This window comes from Homarus americanus, unplaced genomic scaffold (genome assembly GCF_018991925.1).
Source record: "Homarus americanus isolate GMGI-L3 unplaced genomic scaffold, GMGI_Hamer_2.0 scaffold34921, whole genome shotgun sequence".
Lineage (NCBI taxonomy): Eukaryota > Metazoa > Arthropoda > Malacostraca > Decapoda > Nephropidae > Homarus > Homarus americanus.
Genome location: NW_024741901.1, coordinates 24,343,151 through 24,368,496, shown reverse-complemented (window position 1 = coordinate 24,368,496; position 25,346 = coordinate 24,343,151). Strand labels below are relative to the sequence as shown.

Genomic DNA, 25,346 nt, shown 5'->3' with positions numbered 1-25,346 from the left:
TGAGAGATGGTGTGACAGTGTGAGTGACGAGGACACACTGGAGTGACAGCGAAGTGATAGCGAGTGACGAGGTAGAGATAGCGTGATCTTAAGCCTTCTTCTTGTCTGTGGGGGGGGCGGGGGAGGGGGGACATGCTGTGAATGACATGAGAGAGAGAGAGAGAGAGAGAGTTATGATCTCTATGTCTTATTGGGCCCCAACCTAGCCTTCAGAATTTGGGGCCCGACTTGATAACAATGATAATGGATAAATATACTGATAATGACGACAATGATGCTAATGATTAAAGATAATGATGATGATGATGATGATGATGATGATAATGATGATAATAATAGATGATAATTACAGTGACAACAAGCAGATACAAATAACAACAATAACAATAATAACAACAACAACAATAATAATAATAATAATAATAATAATAATAAAAATAATAATAATAATAATAAAATACAAGGCAAAGAAGTGTAATGACATGACACACACACACACACACACACACTTCCTTACAGTCAAAATTAGCATATTGAGATTGACGCATGGTAGGGTTGGTAGGGGTGGTGGGGATGGTGGAAGGGTTGGTAGGGATGGTGGTAGGGTTGGTAGGGTTGGTAGGGTTGGTGGGGATGGTGGTAGGGTTGGTGGGGATGGTGGTAGGGTTGGTAGGGTGGTGGGGATGGTGGAAGAATTGGTGGGGATGGTGGTAGGGTTAGTAGGGGTGGTAGGGGATGGTGGTAGGAGTGGTGGGGATGGTGTTAGGGTTGTTGTTAGAGGTGGTGGGGATGGTGAAAGGGGTGGTGGGGATGGTGGTAGGGTTGGTAGAATTGGTGGGGATGGTGGTAGGGTTGGTGGGGTGGTGGGGATGGTGGAAGGGATGGTGGGGATGGTGGTAAGTTTGGTAGGGTGTATGGTGGGGATGGTGGAAGGGTGGTGGGGATGGTGTGGGGATTGGTAGGGGTGGTGGGATGGTGGTAGGGTTGGTAGGTGGTGGGGATGGTGAGGGTGGTGGGGATGGTGGTAGGGTTGGTAGGGGTGGTGGGGATGGTGGAAGGATGGTGGGGATAGTGTGGGGTTGGTAGGGTGGTGGGGATGGTGGTAGGGTTGGTAGGGTTGGTAGGGTTTGGTAGAATTGAGTAGGGTTGGTGCAGGGGTGGTGGGGATGGTGGTAGGGTTGGTAGGGGTGGTGGGGATGGTGGGAGACAGGAGGCATAATAAGAGCATTAAGTCAAAGTTGAGGCTTAATTACATTCCAACCATGCTAAGCTTATCGACTTGTCCATAAGCTCTCTCTCTCTCTCTCTCTCTCTCGTGTGGAGCGGTGGGTCGTATTCTCAAGTGACCCTCGAGGCCTTACTCACCCAAGTGGCGATCAAGGCTTCATACATTAAAGAGGCACTCAACACTGGACTGGAGGGGGTGGATGTCAGTGTGTGTGTGTGTGTGTGGGGGGTTGACAGTACCGTACCTGGACACCTGAGCGGGAGGGTGTGGGTGGTAGGACAGGTGTGACGGCCTCTGTCCTCGCATCGCCTGCTTCCTCACCACCTGTCCTCGTCCCCTCACCAGTTTGGAATCCTCAGGACACGTCTCGAGGGAGAAAAAGGAGGACGAGGGCACGGCGGGGACACGAGACGCCGCCGTTGACATAGTGAAGGTACTGGGCATTGATGGCAGCAAGGGTGTGGGGGTCATGTTGCCGTCGTGGTCGTCGTCGTGGTTGTCGTCGTCGTCGTTGTGGCAGTCGGTGAAGAGAGCCAAGAGGTCGGCCGTACTACCACAGTCCTTCATACGCAGACGACGAATCTCATCGTCTGTCTCCTCCTCGTCATCATCATCGTCACTATAACTTCCTGACGAGTCTTTACACGAGCCAACACCACCACTAACAATACTACCCCGGTCTCCAAACTTTTCTTTATAAGTAGCGTCTCCAGTGCCGTCCTCCAGGCCCGTAGGAGGAGGAGGAGTATTAAGTATGGGAATGTCTCCACTTAGGTCTCCTACACCATTACCACCAGCTTGTTCTCCTGGGTCGTGGAGACTAGGAGGAGGCTCGCAGGATGGCATGTCTCCATCTAACCACACCGAGGCATCCTTCTCACTCTCCATTATGTCTCTCTAACTTTATTCGACAAATCTTTACCAATATTTCCCTGTAAAATAAAAACCTCACCGTCAATCACAACAACAACAACCCAAACAAACAAACAAAGAACTAGAGGTATAAACAAAAAACAAGAAAAATGTCACATCACGAGCCTCAAACCCCCCTTCACACACGTAGCCACTCGTTCTAATAAGCCTTACACTAACTAGCTCAGTCCTAATCCAATTCTGACGAGTTATATACAGCCCCTGAGTTAGGTAGGTTAAGGTAAGGTAAGGTTCAACACGCCCCTAGCCACATACCATCTCTCGTATCATAGCTTGTCTGTGTGTGTGTGTGTGCTACTTCCCTCCCCATATCTCAAAACAACTATTTAAAACACTAACACACCATAAATAAACTCAGCGTAATGTTGATGTCATCTTGGCTGCTAAATTTATACCGTGTATCAATTAAACCAATTTAACAGCGGCGACATTACATCAAAAGTTAACACAAAAACTGGCATGTTAAAAGTCCGTAGGTCAGTTTGTCTTCTCACAACGGTGATGACTTAAGCCTCTAACCTAACCTAACCTGACCTAACATAACCTGACCTAACCTGACCTCACCTAACCTCACCAGTCTAAGGTTTTCAAAGTTGGCAGGAATGCTATTTTGTTTAACTGTGTGTGTGTGTGTGTGTGTGTGTGTGTGTGTGTATACATACCGGTACACACACACACACAACCCTCGACATGATCCCTTAAGCTGCCCAGGAATAAGAGACAAACAAACAAACATGACGTCAAACTATAACTTTAAAGACTATAGACGCTATGTATGTATGCATGTATGTATGAATGTATGTATGGATGTAATGTGTGTATGATGACTATGGGAGGAGTTTTCTCACAACTACTACCACTGCGGCTACCAATTATCACGCCAGGTGAGCCAAGACGACACACCTGTATTAGACACCAGTTTATTTACTCACCATTTTAACATGACTCAGTATATCGTAGCTAGTACACACAGTCACGGGGTTATATTGATGTCAGTGTATTACACACACACACACACACCACCTGGTGTCTCCATGACCAGCCCAGGCCTGGGCCATCAACTGTAAACTATAATAATTTGTATGGTCAATCATTGTTCCTTCTCCTTTTAGTAACGAAAGCTTTTGTTAAACGACCCCCCATGTCTTTGTATGTAATAAGTCATTTTTGTCCAATGCATATTTTCAGCCTTCGGGCTGCAGAACTTTTTCAATAAACCGTTAATTATTATTTACACACACACACACAGTTACGAGGGATACAATCGTTAACGTTATAATGCTTTTAGACAACACGAACACCATAGTCAAACACCGCCACTTACACCGTCCCAACCACAACTGAGGCACAGGGAGGCGGGCAGAGTTTAGTTGTGGTAGAAAATGTTGAGACTCGCTAAGAGATGTGTTGGTGTGTGGGCCGGATGTGCTCAAGAGGGATGTGGTGACAGTGGTTGTGGTGGTGAGAGTGATGAAGACGACGATAATGTTGATGATAATGATGATGATGATGATAATAATAATAATAATAATAATAATAATAATAATAACAATAATGACAATGGTGTTTCTTTAATCACCAAGTATATAAACAAAAACGACAAACTCTAGGGAGGCCTAATCTTGATATGATCTCATTGATGGAATACAGTAGAGAGTTATTATAAGCAATGACTGTATTATGGATAAGATGATTCATATACGGTACAAAGCGGCAACACTTGGGCAGCAATAAAAAGTAAATAAATTATTATGCTGGACCACCACTCCACGACCCCCTGACGGAGACACGAGGATCCTCCCCATACTGGCCAGATATTTTGTAAATAACATTGATTATGTGTTAAAGGAATATCCTTCCTTCCTTAGGCTTTAGTAAGCCCCTTTATAATATTTATACTGTATATACTTGTGACACTTGCCAGATGCTTCTGGTGTCATTGTACAGGGGTACCTAGTGACAGCACTAGGATCCCGCTTCCTCTATCAACGAATAAACAATTGAAATTGAATTGAATAAATTATTTCCGTTTATTTTCTTTCCCGTCTAAGTCATTTTTATCCCCATTTTCTCCCCCTTTCATTTCTTATTTATTTCATTTTTCTATTCTCTTATTCCTTCATTTCATTTCTTACTTGCCTTTATTCCATATTTTTCTCTTTCAGTTACAACCACAGTTACAACACGCTACCACAGTTACAACACGCCACCAGTCACAACACGCTACCACAGTTACAACACGCCACCAGTCACAACACGCTACCACAGTTACAACACGCTACCACAGTTACAACACGCTACCACACACGTACGTCTCCCCGCAATCTTTCCCATTCTCATGTATATAAATATGTTTCCTGTTCAACTCCACACGGTGACGCCCTCGCTCATCTTGGCCTCTGACGTGAGTACTGGACAGCCATACCGTGTGACCGACCTCCACGTCATTCCCCCTCACCTAGATCCAACCACGTCACCCCACCCACCCCTCACGGCACCTCTTTGACGTCTCACACTACCCCAGCCGCCGCACCTCTTTGACGCCCCCCAGCAGGAGCCACCCTCACCTCCCCACCACCGCTTACCGATCCTACCCCCACCTACATAACCACGCCTGGCCGCCACGCCACAACAGCACCACATAAACATAGCCAACATAACCACACCTCCCTACCTACATACATAACCAACAGTCAAGAGTATTCACAAAGCCACGAAAGCACAGCTATGAGGAGGCGAGGTACCAAAGGGCCTATGGCTGTAACCTTCATGTTTTTCTTTACATAGACCAAGTAACCAGGCGGAGGGTGATGGAGCAAGTGTGGAAGTCAACTGTATTCCCCCTTTAGGCGTCCTCTTGGCCAGACCGAAGAGTAATGGAGTTTTTTTTTTTGAGCTGATGAACAAGTGTATGACGGGAGGAACAATAGTGGGGCAGGCAAGTGAGCTCCTTTGACCTTTGGATATTAAACTAGTCTGGACATAGTAGCACCTACCTCCCTCCCTCCTTCCATCACTCACTCACTCCCGCTCTCCCTCACTCACTCTCTCACACACACACACACACACACACACACACACACACACACACAGCTACAACTCAGTACCGTAATAAACCAAAGCTATATTATCTTACCACTTAAGGGTTAAAATATAATAATTAATAAAAAATAATAATAAAAAGGTGAGGGAAGGGGGAAGAGGGGGAGGGAGACACCCAGGTGGAGACATCCGGGGACTCAGTACAAGAGACGCCCTTGTACTCACTATCTCTCGAGGTCGACCTTGTACCTCACCACCCCCTCGAGTACCACCTCCTATACCACACCTCGTATACTAGTGAGCTGCAACACACACACACCTACCCCCCACCCACATACACACCCTCACATCCCACATACACACCCTCACACCCCACACACACACCCACTCCCCCACATACACACCCTCACACCCCACACACACACCTACCCCACCCACACACACTACACACCCCACACCCACACCACCCCCACCCACATGCACACCCTCACACCCCATACACACCCCATACACACCTCACATCCCACATACACACCCTCACATCCCACATACACACCTCACATCCCACATACACACCTCACACCCCACACACACACATCCTCACATCCCACATACACACCCCTCACACCCCACATACACACCCCTCACATCCCACATACACACCCTCACATCCCACACACCTCACACCCCACATACACACCCTCACACCCCACATACACACCCTCACACCCCACATACACACCCTCACACCCCACATACACACACTCAGAGGTTGAGAATATCTTGCTTCCGTTAACCAGAGATATAATAAAAGATCTCGATACTTTACACCTTAAGATAACAGAGGGGGAGGGGGAGGGGGCTAATAGACCACAGTAAAGGCGGTCTCTCATCACCGGGGGAGGAGGGGGACAAGAGGAAGGGGAGGAGGGGGACAAGACGAAGGGGAGGAGGGGGACAAGAGGAAGGGGAGGAGGTTCCCTTTAGTGTTCAATCATCAGGTGAAAATAAGAGGGGGAGTTTAATCTTCATGTGATCCTTATTGGGTTATATTAATTACTGTTCTCTCTCTCTCTCTCTAGGGGTTAATTTTTTTTACAGATTGCCCACGAGGGGGCTAGTTTATTGGGCACCCCCTTACATCCTGTGCAAGGTGAAGCCCAGAAGCGTTTACAGTGCCCAACTGGGAAGCATGCTAAGGTCATGCTTGCCTTTATGACTCATGCATTAAGGGCGTAAAAGGCCTGAAGGGTCATGGGTAGCGAGGAACAACCCTGTACACTAGTGATGCATGACCAACACACACGCTTGACCTCTGATCCCTCCATGACACGTGTAGCGTCATTTATAAGTGTTGACATATTGCGTAACTGGATAATTACCACACTTTAAAGGTTTGGTTGGGTTATTGTCGGGGCAGCAAATCAACCACTGTATAGTCCACACCGTCACCAGTCCACACCCTCACCCGTCACCACCCTCACCCGTCACCAATCCACACCCTCACCACCCTAATGAATACACCACTTAGTTACAACCATCAAGAAAATATATGTACAACCCTGTCACAACATCCTCAGTACACTACAACCCTGTCACAACATCCTCAGTGCACTACAACCCGGTCACAACACCGTCACAGCACAGCCTAACCACACCTTCCCTTACCTTATCATACACAACTAACTCACCTGCTCTTCTTTCGCCTCTAACCTCACCCCACCCTAACCTTAACCTCACCCCACCCTAACCTCACCCCACCCTAACCTTAACCTCACCTAACCCACCATATAACTTAATTAAACGTAAAGAACTTGCAACACACACACAGGTAAGGAGACGCAGCACTCGCCAAAACACTGACAGAAGGTAACTAATGCTTTATCTGGTCACCGTGACGCCCCCCCCTCCCTAGCTGTTGATAATAACCCACGATCCCTGATAACGCCCTCCACGCTACCACGCCCATTGACTCTCTCTCTCTCTGCCACCTGGGAAAGAGAGAGAGAACGGAGAGGATATGATGAGGAGAGAATCACAAGAAATAGAGAAGGGAAGAAACGGAAACAAGATTAAGAAGACCTGTTGATAGGAGGATATGTACCGAGTCCTTGCATATTATTATGATTATTGTTATTATTACTATTATTATTACTGTTACATTTTGCATACAATAACAAAACCAAAGATAAGGTATACTAAAAATACACCCCCATCCCAGGAACGAACCGTCACACACACAAACAAATCCGCATGGCCAAGTCGACTGAATTCGGATTGAGCTGACGCGACGCTCTCAGGAACGGAACCATGCGCGGGCTCAAGAAGCAGCACCAGCCTCTATCACCAACATCATTATTTTTGTCGGGTTAACTATACGAGCTGAGCTGATATGGTGTTAGTAAAAGCATGTGAAGAGTTGAAGTGTGATTTTCTGACATCCGGGTAACCAGGATCTTTCTTAATGTATGTTTCGTATCAATAAAATAAGCTCGCTCTCTCTCTCCCTCTCTCTCTCTCTCTCTCTGTCATAATGAACTCAGTAACACCCACAGTACACAAACTCCTATGCTGTACCAACAAGGTGTCGTAATGTCAGGTCACGTCAGAGCCCGGAGTGTGGTGGTCTCAGCGTCACTAGTGAATGGAAGGAAGGACAGAAACTGAGGCTATTCTTGGTAGATGATCCATTCACTAGAGAAAAACCCTCACCAGGCCACCAGCGTGAGAACTGATGATACGACACACGCATTCATGAATCTGTTACGGCACCAGTGAGTCACCATCTATATATACTTGTCTCTGAATAAATTGTCTGAATATGAACTATAAGATTGACATACCAAGATAGACTCACCAGAAGGACTTTATTTACTGACCCTTCATAACAGCACCAACAATACTAACAACAATAATAATAACAACAAAAATAATAACAGCAGCAGCAACAAGAACGATGATGATGATGATAATAATGACTCAGATAACACGTCACTAACCAACCAAATAACAGGTGAAGGTGAAAGTAGGTCCCCACAGTACAGTAATATACCTGTACCTTCAAGTGGTCAGCACACAAACATCCGCTAATGACGTAACGTATAAACCCACCTCAAACTTAAGACATCAAAAGGTAAATAAATAAATACAACCTTTATATATATGTTACGAAAAGAAGACTACACCACAAGTTTTTCACCACGAGAATCGATATATTATTTTAGATAGGAAAAAAAATATATATTAATCACGAATGAAAATAAATATAAATCTTCCTGCCATTTACACATACATACATACATACATACATATACACATACATAAATACATAAAAAAATTCACAATCATTATCATTTATTATTATTATTACAAATACTACATCAGTCTTTCTTACCCCACCACAAAAATACCTCATTCTCTTAAGCCCAGCGATAAGATATGAGAGAAAGAGAGATGACCACACCGAGGCAGATAGCAGCAACCGGACCTAACCATCTGTGTTACTGTGTACTGTTCCCCGTCACTTGTGCGTTTACAGGGGCTCGTCAGGTTTTGTGCAGTGTGGCAGAGCTGTTTGTTTACATTCGACAAAAGGAAACTCGCAATAGTAAACAAACAATGGAATCAAAGTAAAAAAACAATATTAAAACAAATTTCTCAGCGATAATGATTTGTGGAATGATTTTATATGACGAGCCCCTGTAAACGCACTAGTGAAGGGGACTGTACATGCATCGAGAGTGGAAGGGGGGGGGGGAGCACAGGGTCACGAGCCGCAAACAACAAAACAGCCTGGCTGGTCTTATTACAGGTCAAATAAGCCGCTTCCGTTCCTGTATCAAGCAGGGGTGGGGAGGACTTGGGGCCTAATAGGATTCTTTTGACAGAGGGAAGGGATCCTACTGTCAGATTGAGCTGGCAGGATATAGACAGATAGGGAGGAGGAGGAGGACTGGGCCACTAGATATAATCAGCTTTACGTAAATTAAAGATGTGAAGTTTCTGTCTGTCCGTCTGTCTTGTAATTCCAGTTATGATGAAATTTGAACCACTGGGAAATCGTCTTGTGGAACCTTGGTCAATTGTCCCTCGCCACTACACCAACTCTTCTCCTCTTCCTCCTCCTAATTTTAACACTGTTTTTTCCACCTCCTCCTTGCGTCGTCTTCCTCCCATCTTCTTCTCCTACACTTATCTCTCCTCCTCCCCCTCTACTTCTTCCCATCATCTCCTCCTCAACGGTCACCCCCCCCCCTTCCCCCTACACCACACCCCCTTCCTCCCCGTACACCACCACCTCTTCCTCCCCTATACCTCCTCCTCGAAGCTCCTCCTCAATCCACTGGAGGACCATTATGCTAAATAATTACTCCACGTTACCATTAGAGAAACATAACTCGTGCCATAATCGCACTCCCGTTGGGGCATTAACTTCGGCACACACGTCTCCCGCTGGTCCTAAAAGTTACCCCCACCACACCCCCTCCCCGACCCCTCACCCCAAGAACAACAAATTCTCCCCTCCTCCCCCCCTTACCTGAGAGTCTCTGGGGTATACGGAGTTTTAACCTTCAGGCCTTAACTAGTAAGAACATTAAGTAGAGCTAGTGTTATTTATTTATACTAGCACTATATAAGAGGAAGGGGAAAGGGGGGGAGTATGGAGAGGGAAGGAAGGGAGGGAGGGAAGGAAAGAGAGGAGGAAGGAAGAAAGGAAGATGAAGAAAGGGAGAAGGGAAGGAAAGGGGAGGAGGAATAAAGAGAAGGAAATATATGAGGAGGAAGAAATTATGAAGGTAAAAAACCTAAGTCAAGGGCACTATCACTGCCCCCCCCACGACTAAGGAACTCTCCTCCTTACGCCACTGCCAGCCCCTCCCTCCTATACGGTCCTACCCAGCACCTTCACCATCCTCCTTTCCAAATCTTTCCCTCACCATCACCTCACCATCACCTCATCATCATGCTCACCCCCACATCACTTTCCTCACCATCCTTCACATAATTCCATATTCCTTACCCTCACCATACTGCTCAGCCCTCACTATCACAACCCCTCCCCCCACTGCGCCTCTTACGTCAGTCAGTCACTATCCCTTATCACCTCACTGCTCAAGCGTTATACAGTCCCACCACCGCCCCTCATAGCACCTCACACCGCCGCCCCCTCACATCACAGTATTTAAAACCACCGGCCCTCACACCACTGCCCCCTCACAACACCTAACACCGCCGGCCCTCACAACACCTAATACCGCCGGCCCTCACAACACAACACACCACCACCGCCCCTCACAGCACCAGGACAGAGGGTGTTGTCGTCACTAGGCACAGAAGAGAACTGACAGCTTAGAGAAGGAGAAGGAGGAGGAGGTCTTGCTCGTCTACCGGATATGCCCCAAGTTGATAAACAAGTTAGTGCTCAGTACAGTCACCATCAGTCACACACACAGGAGAGAGAGAGAGAGAATACGGTAATCCTAGGCGGGGGAAATACCTTAACCCCGGTACCAACCAGTTATGCGTCACCCTCCCTCATAGCATAGTAAACAAACAAGCCAGTACCGTACAGTGGAGCGACTAATCCTTCAGTACTACCGAGAGAATGAACGTTTGTCTCTTCCATTAAAGACACGTTAAATATTACCCCAAGGATACAGTTTATATGTCTATTATGTAAACTAACAGTAAGGTAATAGATTAATACTACCGAATTATTATTTATGATAGATGACAGACTAACACTCAGCTGGGTACTCACTGTCAACCTTAGGGGATGTGACGCAACTATGACGTCAGCCACCAGCATCTTCCTGGTCCACTCTGCATGTTCCTCACGCCCTCACCTAACGTCCATATCTCCTTGTTTATTTATCCCTTAAACAGCGACTAACATGACATTCACTATAGGTTATATGACAGGACAATAATTAACCTGGTTGTATGCGAGTGTTTTCATTGGTTCTTGTCCTGACCAATAAAGAACCAGCCCGCCGGCCTTCCTTGCCAATACAACGTGGATTATAGATAAACAAACATCAAAACCTAACCTAACCTGACCTAACCTGACCTGACCTTACTTAACCTAACCATAGACAGGAGATATTTACTTACACATTACATCAAAAGACCAATAATGATTTTTTTTTCATTTGTCAAGTAATAATAATAAAAACATGTGGGTGATTAAGGTACAATATGATAATTAGAGGAATAACAACAAATAAATAAAAATGTCAATAGTAACGCGTGAAATAGTCAACTAGCAACACATCTATGGCTCGACTATCAGACCCCCCCCCCCACCACCACACACTGCGGGAGTAGGCCAACTTTTACCATTTCCATCCTGTGCCATTCCTCTCAGTCTTGTGAAAACACACGACACAATTCAGTCATAATCATTACCAACCGACTAGTCCACGATAGTCTACGATAATTTACGATAGTCCACGATAGTCCACGATAGTCCACGGTAGTCGACGATTTATCACAGGTAATAGATTTGTCGGTCGATTATATCACCTTGAGCCTCCGTCAACATCAGCCAGTCTCATCAACTAACCCCATCTTAAAAAAAAAAACATCCGCAAACGACAACACGAAAATAATGTCACAAATTCCTGGGGTTGTTGTCATTCTCAGAGAACAACCGGTCTGGGTATTTAACTCCCCTTAAGGATCTCTCTACACACACATAACAAGGGGAGTTTCGACCTTGTAATCTAACCGTAAATTTAAGAGGTATTTCCCATTTACGTCAAGAGTAAGGTTTGGGACAAGATAAGGTTTAATAGAAGTTAGGATTATTTTACCTTATAATCCAATAGCTGTGACCCTGCCCCCCCCCCCCATCACACTTCCTAGTAGCGTGGGATATTAAAAGTATAACACAGGCTACTCCACCACTAGCCACCGTTGCTAAGCTGGCTATTATTATCTTTCACACTTATTATCGAAGCTTCTATCACGAGGACACCAATCAGGAACACTAACCTAATCCACCATAACCTAACCTAACCATACAGTACCCAGTCATCCCCTGATCGTTGTGCAGAAGGGCCGACAGCACCGTCACCCCCACCACCACACACTAAGGAACAAATCAAGGAAACGCATAACAAAACAGAAGACAGATTAGTATAAAAAAAAACTCCCCACAAGGTCAAGTTGGGGTGAAGCAGCGGCCCCCCCCCCCCCATCATCCAAACGACCACAGTGACTTGACCACAAATACCAACCAGTCTTGTTTAGTTTTTCCTCTTTATATATATTGTGTTCACCAGCCTATATATACAGTATGGACCATTACACATCTTGACGTAAAACTATATATATAAATTAGATAAGTAATTCCTGTCGGTGTAATTTCTTTGATTAAAAAAATAAATAATCAGATTAATGACTAAAATATGACTGTGGATTATTTTGTATCGTCTGTATGTAAGTCGAGGATATGAACGTGTGTGTGTGTGTGGCTTGGGTATTATTGTTTAGCTTCTCCATTGATTTGGGTGCAGACTTTCCCCCCTCACGTTCCTTCCTTGGGGTTTGTATCGTCAATTCACCCACACACCAGTACAAGATATAATAATCTATGGACCAACAGTACGAGATAATCGATAATAATAACAATCATCTATGGACCCAGAGAATCACTCCACTAGCAACACATGCAGGTTTAGACACTCCGGGGTCACCAAAACAAAACATCACCGGACCTAAGTTACTTGTGATGGCCAATGACACGTTGTATAGATCGTATATATCAACACTATCAAATATCACGTGGTCCTCAGGGCGTAAATACTGAAAACTATGTAAATTTATATGATCTATGGGCAGTCAAAGGGGCCTATGTACTAAATCAATTCTCGGACCCGAATTTCTATAACACAGCTGGTCTGGTTAGGGAAGGGGTAAGACAAGTTACTTTTGGGGTTAAACTTTTATTAGGTTAGGTTATTCTATGTTAAAGTTACGTGGGGTTATGTTAAGATTAAGTTAAGTGGGGTTTAGGATACCCTGGATTACGTTTGAGGTAAGGTACATTTAACACCTTCATAGTGTGAATCATAGGTACAGGCTGGCAGGGTTCCGTGTACAGGTGTGACACACTCCCGGTGAACGCCACTGGTTGTGTACCCAATGGCACTTAACACACTTGGCAAGGATCTCGAATGAGTGAGTCAAGCGAGGGAGACATTTTATAAACCCATGGTATCAGTAAACACTACAGCTGATAGCCTCCACTCCACCTGTCTTAATTAGATATCAAACCATAAACAATATACCTAGAGAAATTATCATCCAGTGGAAAATTATCTTACAAGAAAAAATCGTCCCCCGTGAGAACACTGAATTTTAGTCCTGCACGATAAGCTTCAAATTGCTTATGTCAACACTAAAACCTATGAGCAGTGTAGGATAGGTGTTGTGGGGTGAGCTGTAGCCAGAGGCAGGTTTGTTGGTAAAATACTGTAGGTCAAGACAGGAAAATTAAACCATGTGAAGAAAGTGACCCACATTCACTACCAGATCAATAACTTTAACAACTAATACGAACACACATATACTGTACCAGCCCGCAGGAGGATAAAATGGGTGTTTTTCCTCACAGCATGTTCAACATGGCCTTATCCTCATATGTCATGGTCAGGTAACATGACACTTCTCAATGAGGGAAAGTGACAAAATTTAAGGTCAAAGGGCACCAACACCTGTAGACTGTTTGGTGCCATGTCCCGTTAAGTTAATAAGACTAACACACACACAAGGCTTAGGTTGACCAACGTTATACCATCACACACTCCCAGTATAAGGAGTTGGGATATAAACAATTGGACGGACGGAAGCGACGAAGATGAAAAGTGTGTTTTCAGGAAGTAACCTCGACCTCTGAACTAATGACCTGGATATTACCGAGAAACTTCCACGGACGATGACAACCCCCTGCACCAAGCTTTGTTCTCATCACCACTATGACAGAAAATTATCACAGAAAAAATAGTGAGACAGACAGACAGACAAGGCCATCTATACGAAACAACTATTTATTGTGTTGGCATAATAAATTTCCCATTACTTTATAAACACAGTTGAAAATATCACACTGCTGGGTCTGGTTTTGGACGACGTTCAGTTTTCGTAGAAATTCTAATTTGTGTTGAACAATCCTGTTTAAAACCTTCAACACAAAGTATAAATAACCGAGTACACACAACAGATTATTAATTAATGCTTGATAGCGTTCAGTAAAACCATAAATATGTGGCAGGTGAACTATACCTTCGTTATCAACAGCTTGGACAAACACCACAGAACATTCAATTAACGTACACATGACTGCAGCAGCCGGGAGGACAACACACGGGGATGGTATCAGAGTGAGAGGTAAGATAGCTGAGTGGGCAACACAGTAGAGCAGTGATGTTACAGTCTCACCCAAGAGGCCTCAGGCGAACAAGTGATGACGACGCAGTTCTAAAAATTCACCAAGGATGAGCAAACTGTTGCACCCTGGTAAAGGAGTTGGAGAAGCCGCTCCAGGGAGTTGACAAGTATTCTCACAGTGGCTGCGTCAGGCAGATCCCAACCCAGGCATTAGGATCAAAACTAACCTCATGACCCATGAGCTTTAATCTTCATACTTTGGTTAAGTTACAACCATCCTTGTAGCTTGTTGTGGACCTTACTACATCATTTCTACACGTGTATTAAACCATAAAATTTAGTAAAAGGATAAACCAAACTATGATGCTACACAATACATAAATGGAAGTTGGTTGGGAAGAATAACAGTCACGTACGCCTCTGACAACACTCAAGAGCTTCCCTTGCAACTTGCTGTGGAGATGAATATTAATATAAGCATGTTACGAGTTTCCTGTATACCTAACAGTTGAAGACCTGCATATTAAACGTCGGGTAACAAGACCTGACGTGAAGCGCAGGAAATGAGAGGGTGGTATGTGGCATCAGCTGGGTGGATGACGAGCAGTTACAGAAAACGACTATATTATTATGGGTGTACAAGTTTATCAAAACATTAATACAATCACTACCAGACGACTGTAGAGTAGAGTTCTCCTCCAAACCTTTACAACTCTTGTAAGTTAGATGAAATCAGGTACAACAGTTGTTGAGCACCAGGTTCTGCAACCGTTATAAGAAAAACAATGGGCCTACAGTATATCACCTTACAGTTGGGTTGACGGCGATACACAGAAATACCTTTGATTCCAAGGAACTTTCTAGAATCTAGGGTATAAGGCGAACTTTCCTTTCCTAGTATGTAATCAAAGCTTTTCCTTGTATGAACCTGTGACAGAAATTCGTTGCTATTGTTGTTGGAAACCATCAACACATTACCCGATGGTTTGAGGAATAAAATTATGTGCATTCGCTATTATTCTTCGTTGAGTGTTGGTAACCTGTTGTTTCATTGTACAACAGCTGTTTCAACAACAAGGCTTTTTAAACAGTCATCCATATGTCCCACACAATAATACAACTTTGAAAAATGAGTCAAGACATTGTCACCAGCGAGCGTCGTGGCTCTAAACCCGTTTCCTCCATGACGGAAGTAAAGTGACGCTCCCACACGTCACACCTTGATTACGTTCCATCAATTTTCTCTGTCTCTACTTCGGGGAGAACAACAGAAAAACCCTCACTCTCTCTATCACTCATCTGTTGAACACCCCAGTGTAGTGATATGCGGTCACCCGTTACCGTGACCGCGCGGGATGTTGGAGAAAGGCTGAGTGTGTGGGATGAGGAACACAGTCAACACGTCCCGTCACTTGGTAACCAGTATCCTGTGAATGGGTGGAATAGTATGATAAAACTATGTTAATTATCTCGATTTTCAAAGCTGTGCTATGTTGGGAATAATGAACCATTTACATTATTATTATCTATGTATGCGTATCACTATGTTCAGAATGTAAAGGAACAAAACGATAAAAGATGGCTGTCAACACCTCAACCCCTGTATGAACGTGGGTTACGCTATACCTTGGACAGGGTAAAGACTAACGCCACTTGATACTCGTTCCAAAACATAATTAACGACACCTATAATTGTATTTACATCTAGTTACTTAAGTCTTAGTGGTAATTAATGTCAGCCATAATTACTGTTGGAAATAAACGTACCAACATCTCTTTTTTAACAAGCTGGTTCTATTATAAAAGGAAATTAGTCCAGGTAAACAAACTTACTGGTTCCTTTGGCTCCACCTCTTGTTTACAAATTCAAAATATCTAATAACCAATCACTGTAATCTGTCTTAGCCTTTGGGGAAGAAACACAAACCAGGAATATTTTAGTTAACAATCAGTGAGAGTTACAGTACGTACATGATGGTGGAGTTACAGTACGTACATGATGGTGGAGTTACAGTACGTACATGATGGTGGAGTTACAGAACGTACATGATGGTGGAGTTACAGTACGTACATGATTGTGGAGTTACAGTACGTACATGATGGTGGAGTTACAGTACGTACATGATGGTGGAGTTACAGAACGTACATGATGGTGGAGTTACAGTACGTACATGATGGTGGAGTTACGGTACGTACATGATGGTGGAGTTACAGTACGTACATGATGGTGGAGTTACAGTACGTACATGATGGTGGAGTTACAGTACGTACATGATGGTGGAGTTACAGTACGTACATGATGGTGGAGTTACGGTACGTACATGATGGTGGAGTTACAGTACGTACATGATGGTGGAGTTACAGTACGTACATGATGGTGGAGTTACAGTATGTACATGTTAACAAATCTGAGGTAGCGAAAAGTGCACATAATCAGGCTAAGTTTGTGATCCGTCTATACCATTTTGATCATCGAGAGGGCCGTCAAAATACACACCGCCTTGTCTCCCCGAACACGCTGTCTACATGACGCCATTGCCGCTTCGCTTATATCATGCAGGTCAAGGTGGCTGTAACGTGCCTAATATACCGTCCTTATACCTAATATTTGAGGACCTGAAAATCAATACACAATTAGGCTAGGTAGGGGGGATGGCAGGGGTATGTGAGTGACGAGCAACCGTTTCAGTTGTTGGAACCAATAGGGGGAACGAACAGAACGCCCGGCTTACATTGGGTGTCAATCAATATTCAGTCTGAATGTTTCTCAGTGGAAATGTCACATATAATGGAGCAACTTAAGAATGCCTTAACAACCCAATTGGCATATCTATTAAGTTCCGCCCACTTTGGCTTCCTTAGTATTCATTACAATTCGTACAAAGTTGTAAGAGTTGTTACCACATCGGCAAATTCACGAACACGATCTTGTTTTCAATGAAAGTGAAAAGGAAAAAGGTTATACACAAACTTCTCGACCTGGCAGTACGAAAGTCTTACAACTCAAGAATCAATTCACTTCTATAAACTGTAACTGTTGCTAAGGAAGCCTAAAAAGGGCAGAGTTTAGTCCATGTATTAACTAGCAATTTCCGGCGAAACTCAGTGTTTAAGACAACCCAAGCATCGGGGAGGTCTGCTACGTCCACTCCTTACTTCACCGTTACTGTACTTACTTTTTAAGGAAGAAGTCGATGTTGACGTAATTGGAGTACTTGGGCGAGTCTGGTGGGTGCTCAGGGGCTGGGGATCCTCCTGACGGTGTGGCACCTGACGACGCGCCCCCGCCAGACTTACTAAGACCACCTTCGCTAGACGCCCCAGAGGCTGCTGACTTGAGGGTGTCCGTGCCATTATACTCTGAGCTTTTGTCAGACAGAAGGACATACTCGCCCGTGTCGTCGTCTTCGTCAGGAGCAACAGTGTCATACAGCGGCTCGTCATCCGTCAGGTTCTCAAGGGACGCCCCAGAAGCAGAGCCCCCGCCTACCTCATCGTCGTCCTCACCACATCTCGACGAGGACAGTGAGGAAGTCTTGCTGAGGCCGATGCGACGAGAGGGCGCACCCCCGCTCCCTCCACACGAGGAAGCACTAGATGATGACTTTGATATACACTTTTTACCCAGACTGCCCGTAGAGGAAGCACTTGATGGGGACTTCTGTAACTCCTTCGGGTGAGTGGGGGACTTCTGCAGGTCTCGGCCACCCTGGGGGGACTTGTGAAGCTCACGGGTGGCGGGGCGGCTGTCACTCGAAGCGGAGAGTGTCTTTTGTAATGGCATCTTTGTAGGTGCGGTGCCCTGGGAGTCCCTGATAGGAGAAGGGTGACGTGGTCGCTGGGGAGAGCGTGGGATCGCATGGGGAGGGCGTGAAGCTCCCGGGGATGACGGCGTCGTGGGCACCTTGGCCTCACCCTCGCCCTCAGCGCCAGTAGATTTCCGGAAGGTCTTTGGTGGCGGTGCTGGAGGAACCTTCCGTCCGCGTGCGTCCTCCCCCTGACCTGCACCATTGACAGATATTACAGTGACAAACTGCGACTCCTTCCCTTGTGGACCACCACAGGGGAGGGCGGAGGTAATCCCGGGGACAGAGGTGGAGCGGTTGTAGGGTGGAGGCCGCCCTACCACACTAGAGTTTCCTCCCGAAGACGTGAAACGACGGGCGAGGTCCCTCACAGTGCTGCCTCCGGCGGGAGGCGGAGCAGCCAGCGGGGTGATGGGCGCCAGGGGTCCCTCTTCTTCGTCTGAGGGTGGAGCTGACCTGGCTCCCTCCACTTTAAGAGGGGGTTGGCTGTCCATGGCCTTAGGCTCTTCAGACTCTAATTCTTCTACGGGAGACGAGAGGTCACGATTAGGGTGATGCCGACGCTGCACCATCATCGTGTTGATGGCTTGAGTAACAGCAGAGTCAACCCCACCTGAGCATATTGGGGCTGCCCCTTCACTGCCCTCTCCCTGGCCCCTTTCTTCCTCCTGCACTACCTCTCTCTCGAATTCCTCACAATCGCCCTCCTGCATTTGCTGACGCTGGACATCTTTTAAGAGGCACTCTAAGTATTCGACATAAAACTGTTCCTTCTCCAACTCCTCCTTAAGGACCACGACTCGCGAACGATGTTTGGCTAAGTTGGCGCGAACATCCTCCTCCCATGCCGCCGGCAGATCATTCACGGGGAACCTGGCACGCCACGCCTTGTGGAATTCACTAAACACACTCATGACGATGCCCACTTCCTCATCCTTCACCAATGACACACTAAAGGGAGCATCATCAAGCTTTGCAATAAATCACAGAGAGCACTCACATCTCAGTAGGAGGCATGAGCGTCACACCTCCTCCCCGTACACTGTCTCACACAGCACTGAAGTAAACAAAGCGGACGACACCCAACAGCGTCAAGGAGCGTCAAGCGAGATCCTCAACCTCAAGGTAATCTCCTTTACCGGCCATTGGCTAAGAAATCATTGGTATAAAATGCACTTTTTTCTAATTCAAAATCCCATAGACATATAACGTATGATTATATTAAAACATCCTTGTTGTGATTTTACATTCATGATAAAGTTGAAAGTAATAAACAACACTTTTACTCGATGTGTTAACGAAAACATCAAACTATTACTACATTATATTTATTAAAAAACAAATATACTGCCAGAAACTATACTTTCTATTTTAATAATGTCTGTGATATTCGTTTATCTATAAACGAATGTAGTCATGCTGTCGTCTGCAGCTTTCAAAGATATATACAGTATATATATACTTCTGAAGTATATATTTTATCCTGTTATACAAAAATATTTTACATATTATTGTGATTAGTTTTGCTGACTGTTAGATTCAACATAACAGTTTATAATACTTTACATATATGTCGACAGTACTGAGTGCAGGAGGTAGAGGGCAGCAGCAGCCATCACCCACCACAGCCACAGCTCAGCCCTTCACTAAGATGTTTGCCAGGACCGCTCTCACCGCTCGTAATATTGCTAAGGCCAAACGTAAGTATGTTTTAAGTGAAAAGAAAAGTTATTACTGCCAACAGAAGGTATTAAATGACGCCAGTTGCCCATAATATTAGATACAGTGTCTTGGGTCCACTATTTCGTCATAGTGAACCTTCAACGATTGCCGGTTAGTATTTTTTATTTTCCTAGATACATAGAACTGGCAATTTAAAGCTATCGAAGAGTACTTATTATTGTTGCTTATAATGTCAAGATAATGAAAAAATACCGGAATCATTACTGAAGATTATTTTACTCCTATAAAAGCCGGATAGACTTGGGTCCTGTGACCAAGATAGACATCAGGCTAATGATAGCTCATCAGTGCTTGCTGATCATTACATTATGGCTTGATTGATCCCGTTTAATCAACTTCATGTTTGTTAACTTTCACATACCCGTTTGTTGATTGACATTGTTCTCGCAAGCAAAATTTTTTATCTTGTTTTCTCTATTTAATTCACATGGAAAAAAAGTCTAAGATTTTTTCTTTTGCTTTGTACAAAAAAAGACCTTTGAACTTAAAGCTTCTGTGGCCAAACTTGTCATTTATCGAAATTGTATGGAAGAAATTTTGTTTTTGGTAGGTTTAGGTCATAACCGAAGGTGTTTACAGAAGAACTGGAAATACTTGACAACAGAGGGAACCATGGTTGAGCTCGTGGCTTACTTTACCCTCAAGAACCAGGTACGGTATTAAAGCCTGTAAAGGTACACGTGAAACTGATTTACCATACTGTACGGTATGTATAGTGGACCACAGCACCTCATCATGGTACTGTACTGTATTCAGGTCATACCTGACACAAGTGTGTGGAATATGGGCTGTACTTAATAACTGACACAAGACAAAAAAGCTAATAACAAATTACAGTAACAAAAAATAAAGACCCAACCATCCAAATGGCTGATTAATCCTAGCTAGCATCCTTTAATACTGTACTGTTCTCACTCAGACATAGGGTAAGACAATCACCAAATCTGGCAGTTTAGTGGTAAATTTCTGCTAAAATCACAGTTTTGAGACCTACAGAAGCAACGGTGTGCTGTAATTATTACTGTGCTTAGATAAACCCAGTTCAGTTGGTTATTTTCAGAAAACTACCAGTCAGGATTCCCAGATAAGATTCATTATTCCTAGCATAAACAATACCTAGCTATGGTAAGTATAATTTGTCCATCAAAACAAGATTACCACACAGGGTAGGTGTATGGTATGGTTGGAGACAGCGAAATTAATTTTAACATTATAATGTGTATCAATTAAATCTAATACAACAAAAAATATTCGTATTGTTAGGTTGGATGTGATTGGTTCATTAGGGCTGCTCTCGAAATGATTCAGTCCAGCAGTAACTTCTGACCACCATAAGCTGACAAAAGTGTACAGTGCTGTACTGCATTATACTTGATAAGGTCATTTTTTTTTATATTTTTAATTTAATACAATTTCAGATTTTTCCTGCTTTCCCCTAAAATATGCACTGTAGGCACTAAAACAAAGATATCTAAAGATTTTAATTAAAGATATGTAAATAATAATGTACTGCTCGTAGAAAACTTTTCTACGGTGTTACCTTATGCCTGATTGAGTTTTGACTGGTAGCTAACTTAGCCAAACCAAACCTCAAATCATAAGGGTATAGTTAAGTCTGAAAGGTTTATATCAGCCATCAAAACTTATTTTGTACCTATATATAGGAATTAGATCCCCTACACTGATGTCATAGTAAATGTTTGCTATCCTCCATCTTTGAACACAGCGTTGTTATTTGTTAGGTGGATCTAATGACTGCCTAACCTGTGCAGAGTCGAGGAAAAGATTTGAGAAGTCTGGGAATTTACACTCCAGTGATCCATACAAATTTCTAAGAAACGAATCTTATTACAACCTAAATTTGTGGACTATTCATCTTTATCTTGAGTTCTTCTGATAGTGATAGACAGGAATATTAAATAAGCTTGCCAATACACATTAATACATACACCACTTTACAAATTCAGTTACTGGTATTATGGATTCCAAGGTGTTATGACATACTCCACATCACTGTTTTTTATACCATACTGTATATTGTTGTGCCTTGCAGCATTGGGCCGCAGCGTGAGTTATGTGGAATCCGTCAAGCCTCCCACCATGGCAGATCTACCAGTCCCCCAGGGTTCATGGAAGGAAGCTCACTCTCAAAAGCAGCGTAAAAATAATCTTCAGCTTCTGGGAGGAATTCTAATTGCTTCTGGCACTTTAGTTTATGTGAGTTAAGGAGTTTGGTACTGCACTACAAACTTATTAATTTAGGTAAACAGTTGCTCCTGAATATTCTTGATTCTTTGTTAATTCCCTAAGGCCAGGACCAGCAGGTGGTCTGTTGTATTCATTCTTCCAGATAAATTTACAGTATTTTAATATGACTGGTTTGCTGGATTGCAGGAGTCTAATTTTCTAGATATTTATTACCTGTATTTCTGTATTCCTAGTAAGTTTTCATATGCAGATTCTTATTCAGAATTGGACACATGACTAATGATTCTTGTGCTTATTTAACAAAATGTAAGATTGGAACATTTGACTACTGTTGCCATCATAATTACTACCCTCGTGCTTATTTCAAGTGGAAAATTAAGTCTTCACCTGCACAATAGGGTCTGTAATATCAATGTCTTAACTACGGTTTCATTGTCTACAGGTGTAGTAAAGTATATGTACGGTACAGTCCTGTACAGGCATTGTGTAAATGATGAGGCTCTGAGTTTATCCTTGTACATTTTATGAAGCTAAGAAATTTAGATTTACTATTGCTCCATACTCTTTTAGCTTAGTATTGGACATGTAGAGTGTAATGAAATACGGTACGTACAGTATTGTTACAATACAGAATACTGTTCTCTGAAAAAACAACCTACAGAATCTATCTAAATAAAACACAAACAAATGAAGTGCAGCAAGAAAACAACATCAGTTAGCACTTGTGCAATGTACATATGGTACTTATCTGCAGATTATGTACAGTACTGTACTTATTAGTTATATGGTACTGTACCATTAAAAAAGTACGTGTATGAATGTACATTAAGTGGTTACTGACTGTGTGTACAAGATGTTTTTTATTGTCATGTGCTTTAAAAGACATTTATATTCAGTGAAAATTGATTTTGTTTATATTTTCAGGCAAAGGAGTCCGGGCTGGTTGTCTTTGGCTTTGGTCCTAAGGTTGGCAAGTAAACCAACGCCTTACCTTGTACATATGTTACGACGTGTGTCAATGTTGAACCTCATGTGGCTGCCTTCGGATCAAAGGCCTTTGTACAGCATCATCACCCTATGAGGCAAATTCTTTGTGTTATTTAAAGCATTAAATGATTGCAATGGAAGGGTTACCCAAGCAACATTTTGTATAGATAATGACAAATCTGAAAATCTACGACATATTTCATTCCAATGTGAAAATAAAAAGGTAATTTAGTTATATAGTAGTGTATATTTTTACAAATCCTTTCTTTTGGGTTTTCCATTAATTGCCGAGAAATATGCCGTATATCACCAAGAAATGTTTAAATGTGTCAATTTTTCACAGCAGAAAACTTGTAAAAATTTCACTAGAAGGGGAATGCAAGATGTTCTTCATACAGTACTTGTTCCTTTATCACTCCTAACCCTGTCTTGCCAGGTCGTCATCTTACCTTACTGCCATCACTGTGGGTCAAATAGATCACTTCATAGTTAGTCCACATGAAAGCTGAGGCTTAATCACCATGCACTGTTCTCTTGTAGCTAGGTAACAATACCAAGTCTCCTACAGAACTCTTCACTATCTGTTCTGTGAAAATACTTCATTCTACCTCAAGTATTTTTGCACTTTACCTTTCAGCTTTGTTTTAAACCACATTATGTACAGTACTTACACCACATTTTTCAATACACAGTGATATCCCTGAAAACAGCAGAGTGAACACACAAGCTTGTACAATGGTAATCCAGACAATGAACTAAGAGTCACGATGCAAGAGTTTGATGAGATAGGCTGTGAGATACATCATCTAATTATTGGCATCCCATGCAGTCACATGACAGTAGTGGTCAATTGTAGCTCACAAGCACTCTGAGCCTACCCTCCCAGCCGCCCCGAACGGAGAAATTTTCCGGAAATGTGCACGATTCCATCCTCTGAATCTTGTTCCTATTCCCGGAATGGAGAAATTTATCCAGAATTTCTCGGAAGGCTAAAAAATGCAGCTATTGGAGAGCTGCGGCTAACGGGGTGATTACTGTATAGTAATTTTAAATGTTTAAAACGTCAATTACGCTGTGGCCGTAAATTTTCTTTGGTATATTGACTATCTTTATCATTTAAGCACACCAGTTTTCACTTTCCAGTAAAAAAGTGTTTTGTTTTGCAAAAGATGCCTGATCCATTGCCTTGCTCTTTAGCATGTGACATCAAAAAGTAGATTTTGGTGTCTTCGGTTGACTGGATCATTTGAATTATGAAAATACTTTTTTCATATAAAAATAAAACATAACAGAAGGAATAAACTTTGGAGTATAGAGAGTTCATCTCTAGATATTATCTTCTATAATTTCTAAGGTACTGTATAAGACTAAATTTACATGAGTACTCTACATTCGGTGAACAGAACCTCAACACAACAAATTGTTCTAACATTTGTGCAAACAGCTCATTATACATGCACAGAAATGATGAATCTTTCTTGCCTTCCAGTCACAATTAACTTTACTTTTCACAAGGTAACCAAGATCAATAAACTTCGTACAGCATCCCCGTCAGTAATGTTCGGTGATTGTATTGTGTATAGAACAAAATGCAGTACTTTAATTTATTATCATCGTGAAAAAAATGTTACCAGACAGATTATGCCTCACAGTTTTTCTTGGCTTACCCCTGGCTATTTCCCCTCCCCCCCACACATTCAAACTCGTGCATCTTTTGACCAATTGGTCTCCATTCTCTCCATTGCTCAAACCATCTCAGCCTACCTCAAGGCAAAACTTTGCATCAATACCCTCAATACCCAGCTGCCCCTTTGGCTGAAAACAGTTTCCTATTTGTCTGTCACATTACACACTGGCTACTGATCTTACCACAGGTATCAACAACAAAGCTGTATACCAAAGTTTATTTTGTTTTGTCAGTCTATCCTTTAATTACTGATCAGAAAACAAATCCAATGGATATGAATACAGTAACACACACACTGCCCGCTTGGAGGCTTGAAGAG

The 25,346-nt window shown here is 43.3% G+C and overlaps 2 protein-coding genes across 2 annotated transcripts in view; one reads left to right on the top strand and one right to left on the bottom strand.

The window, feature by feature from the left end:
• Nucleotides 1-19,475, bottom strand: part of LOC121876152 (nascent polypeptide-associated complex subunit alpha, muscle-specific form-like) — a 69,050-nt gene extending 49,575 nt beyond the window's left edge. The window contains exon 1 of the mRNA XM_042381089.1: nt 17,773-19,475. Coding sequence (XP_042237023.1) covers nt 17,773-19,316 — 1,544 coding nt within the window. The 5' untranslated portion in view covers nt 19,317-19,475. The remainder of the gene's footprint in view (nt 1-17,772) is intronic.
• Nucleotides 19,476-19,982: 507 nt separating this feature from the next.
• On the top strand, nt 19,983-23,575 carry LOC121876320. Its single transcript, XM_042381376.1, has 3 exons — nt 19,983-20,102; nt 22,199-22,362; nt 23,278-23,575. The coding sequence occupies exons 1-3, from the start codon at nt 20,054-20,056 to the stop codon at nt 23,329-23,331; spliced, it is 267 nt and encodes an 88-aa protein (XP_042237310.1). The 5' UTR covers nt 19,983-20,053; the 3' UTR covers nt 23,332-23,575.
• The last annotated feature ends 1,771 nt before the right edge of the window (nt 23,576-25,346 follow it).

Coding starts and splice junctions, on each gene's coding strand:
- LOC121876320 (XM_042381376.1), top strand. CDS start 20,054: ATGTTTGCCAGGACCGCTCTCACCGCTCGTAATATTGCTAAGGCCAAA. Junction 20,103..22,198: donor TAATATTGCTAAGGCCAAAC/GTAAGTATGTTT, acceptor TGTGCCTTGCAG/CATTGGGCCGCAGCGTGAGT. Junction 22,363..23,277: donor CTTCTGGCACTTTAGTTTAT/GTGAGTTAAGGA, acceptor TTATATTTTCAG/GCAAAGGAGTCCGGGCTGGT.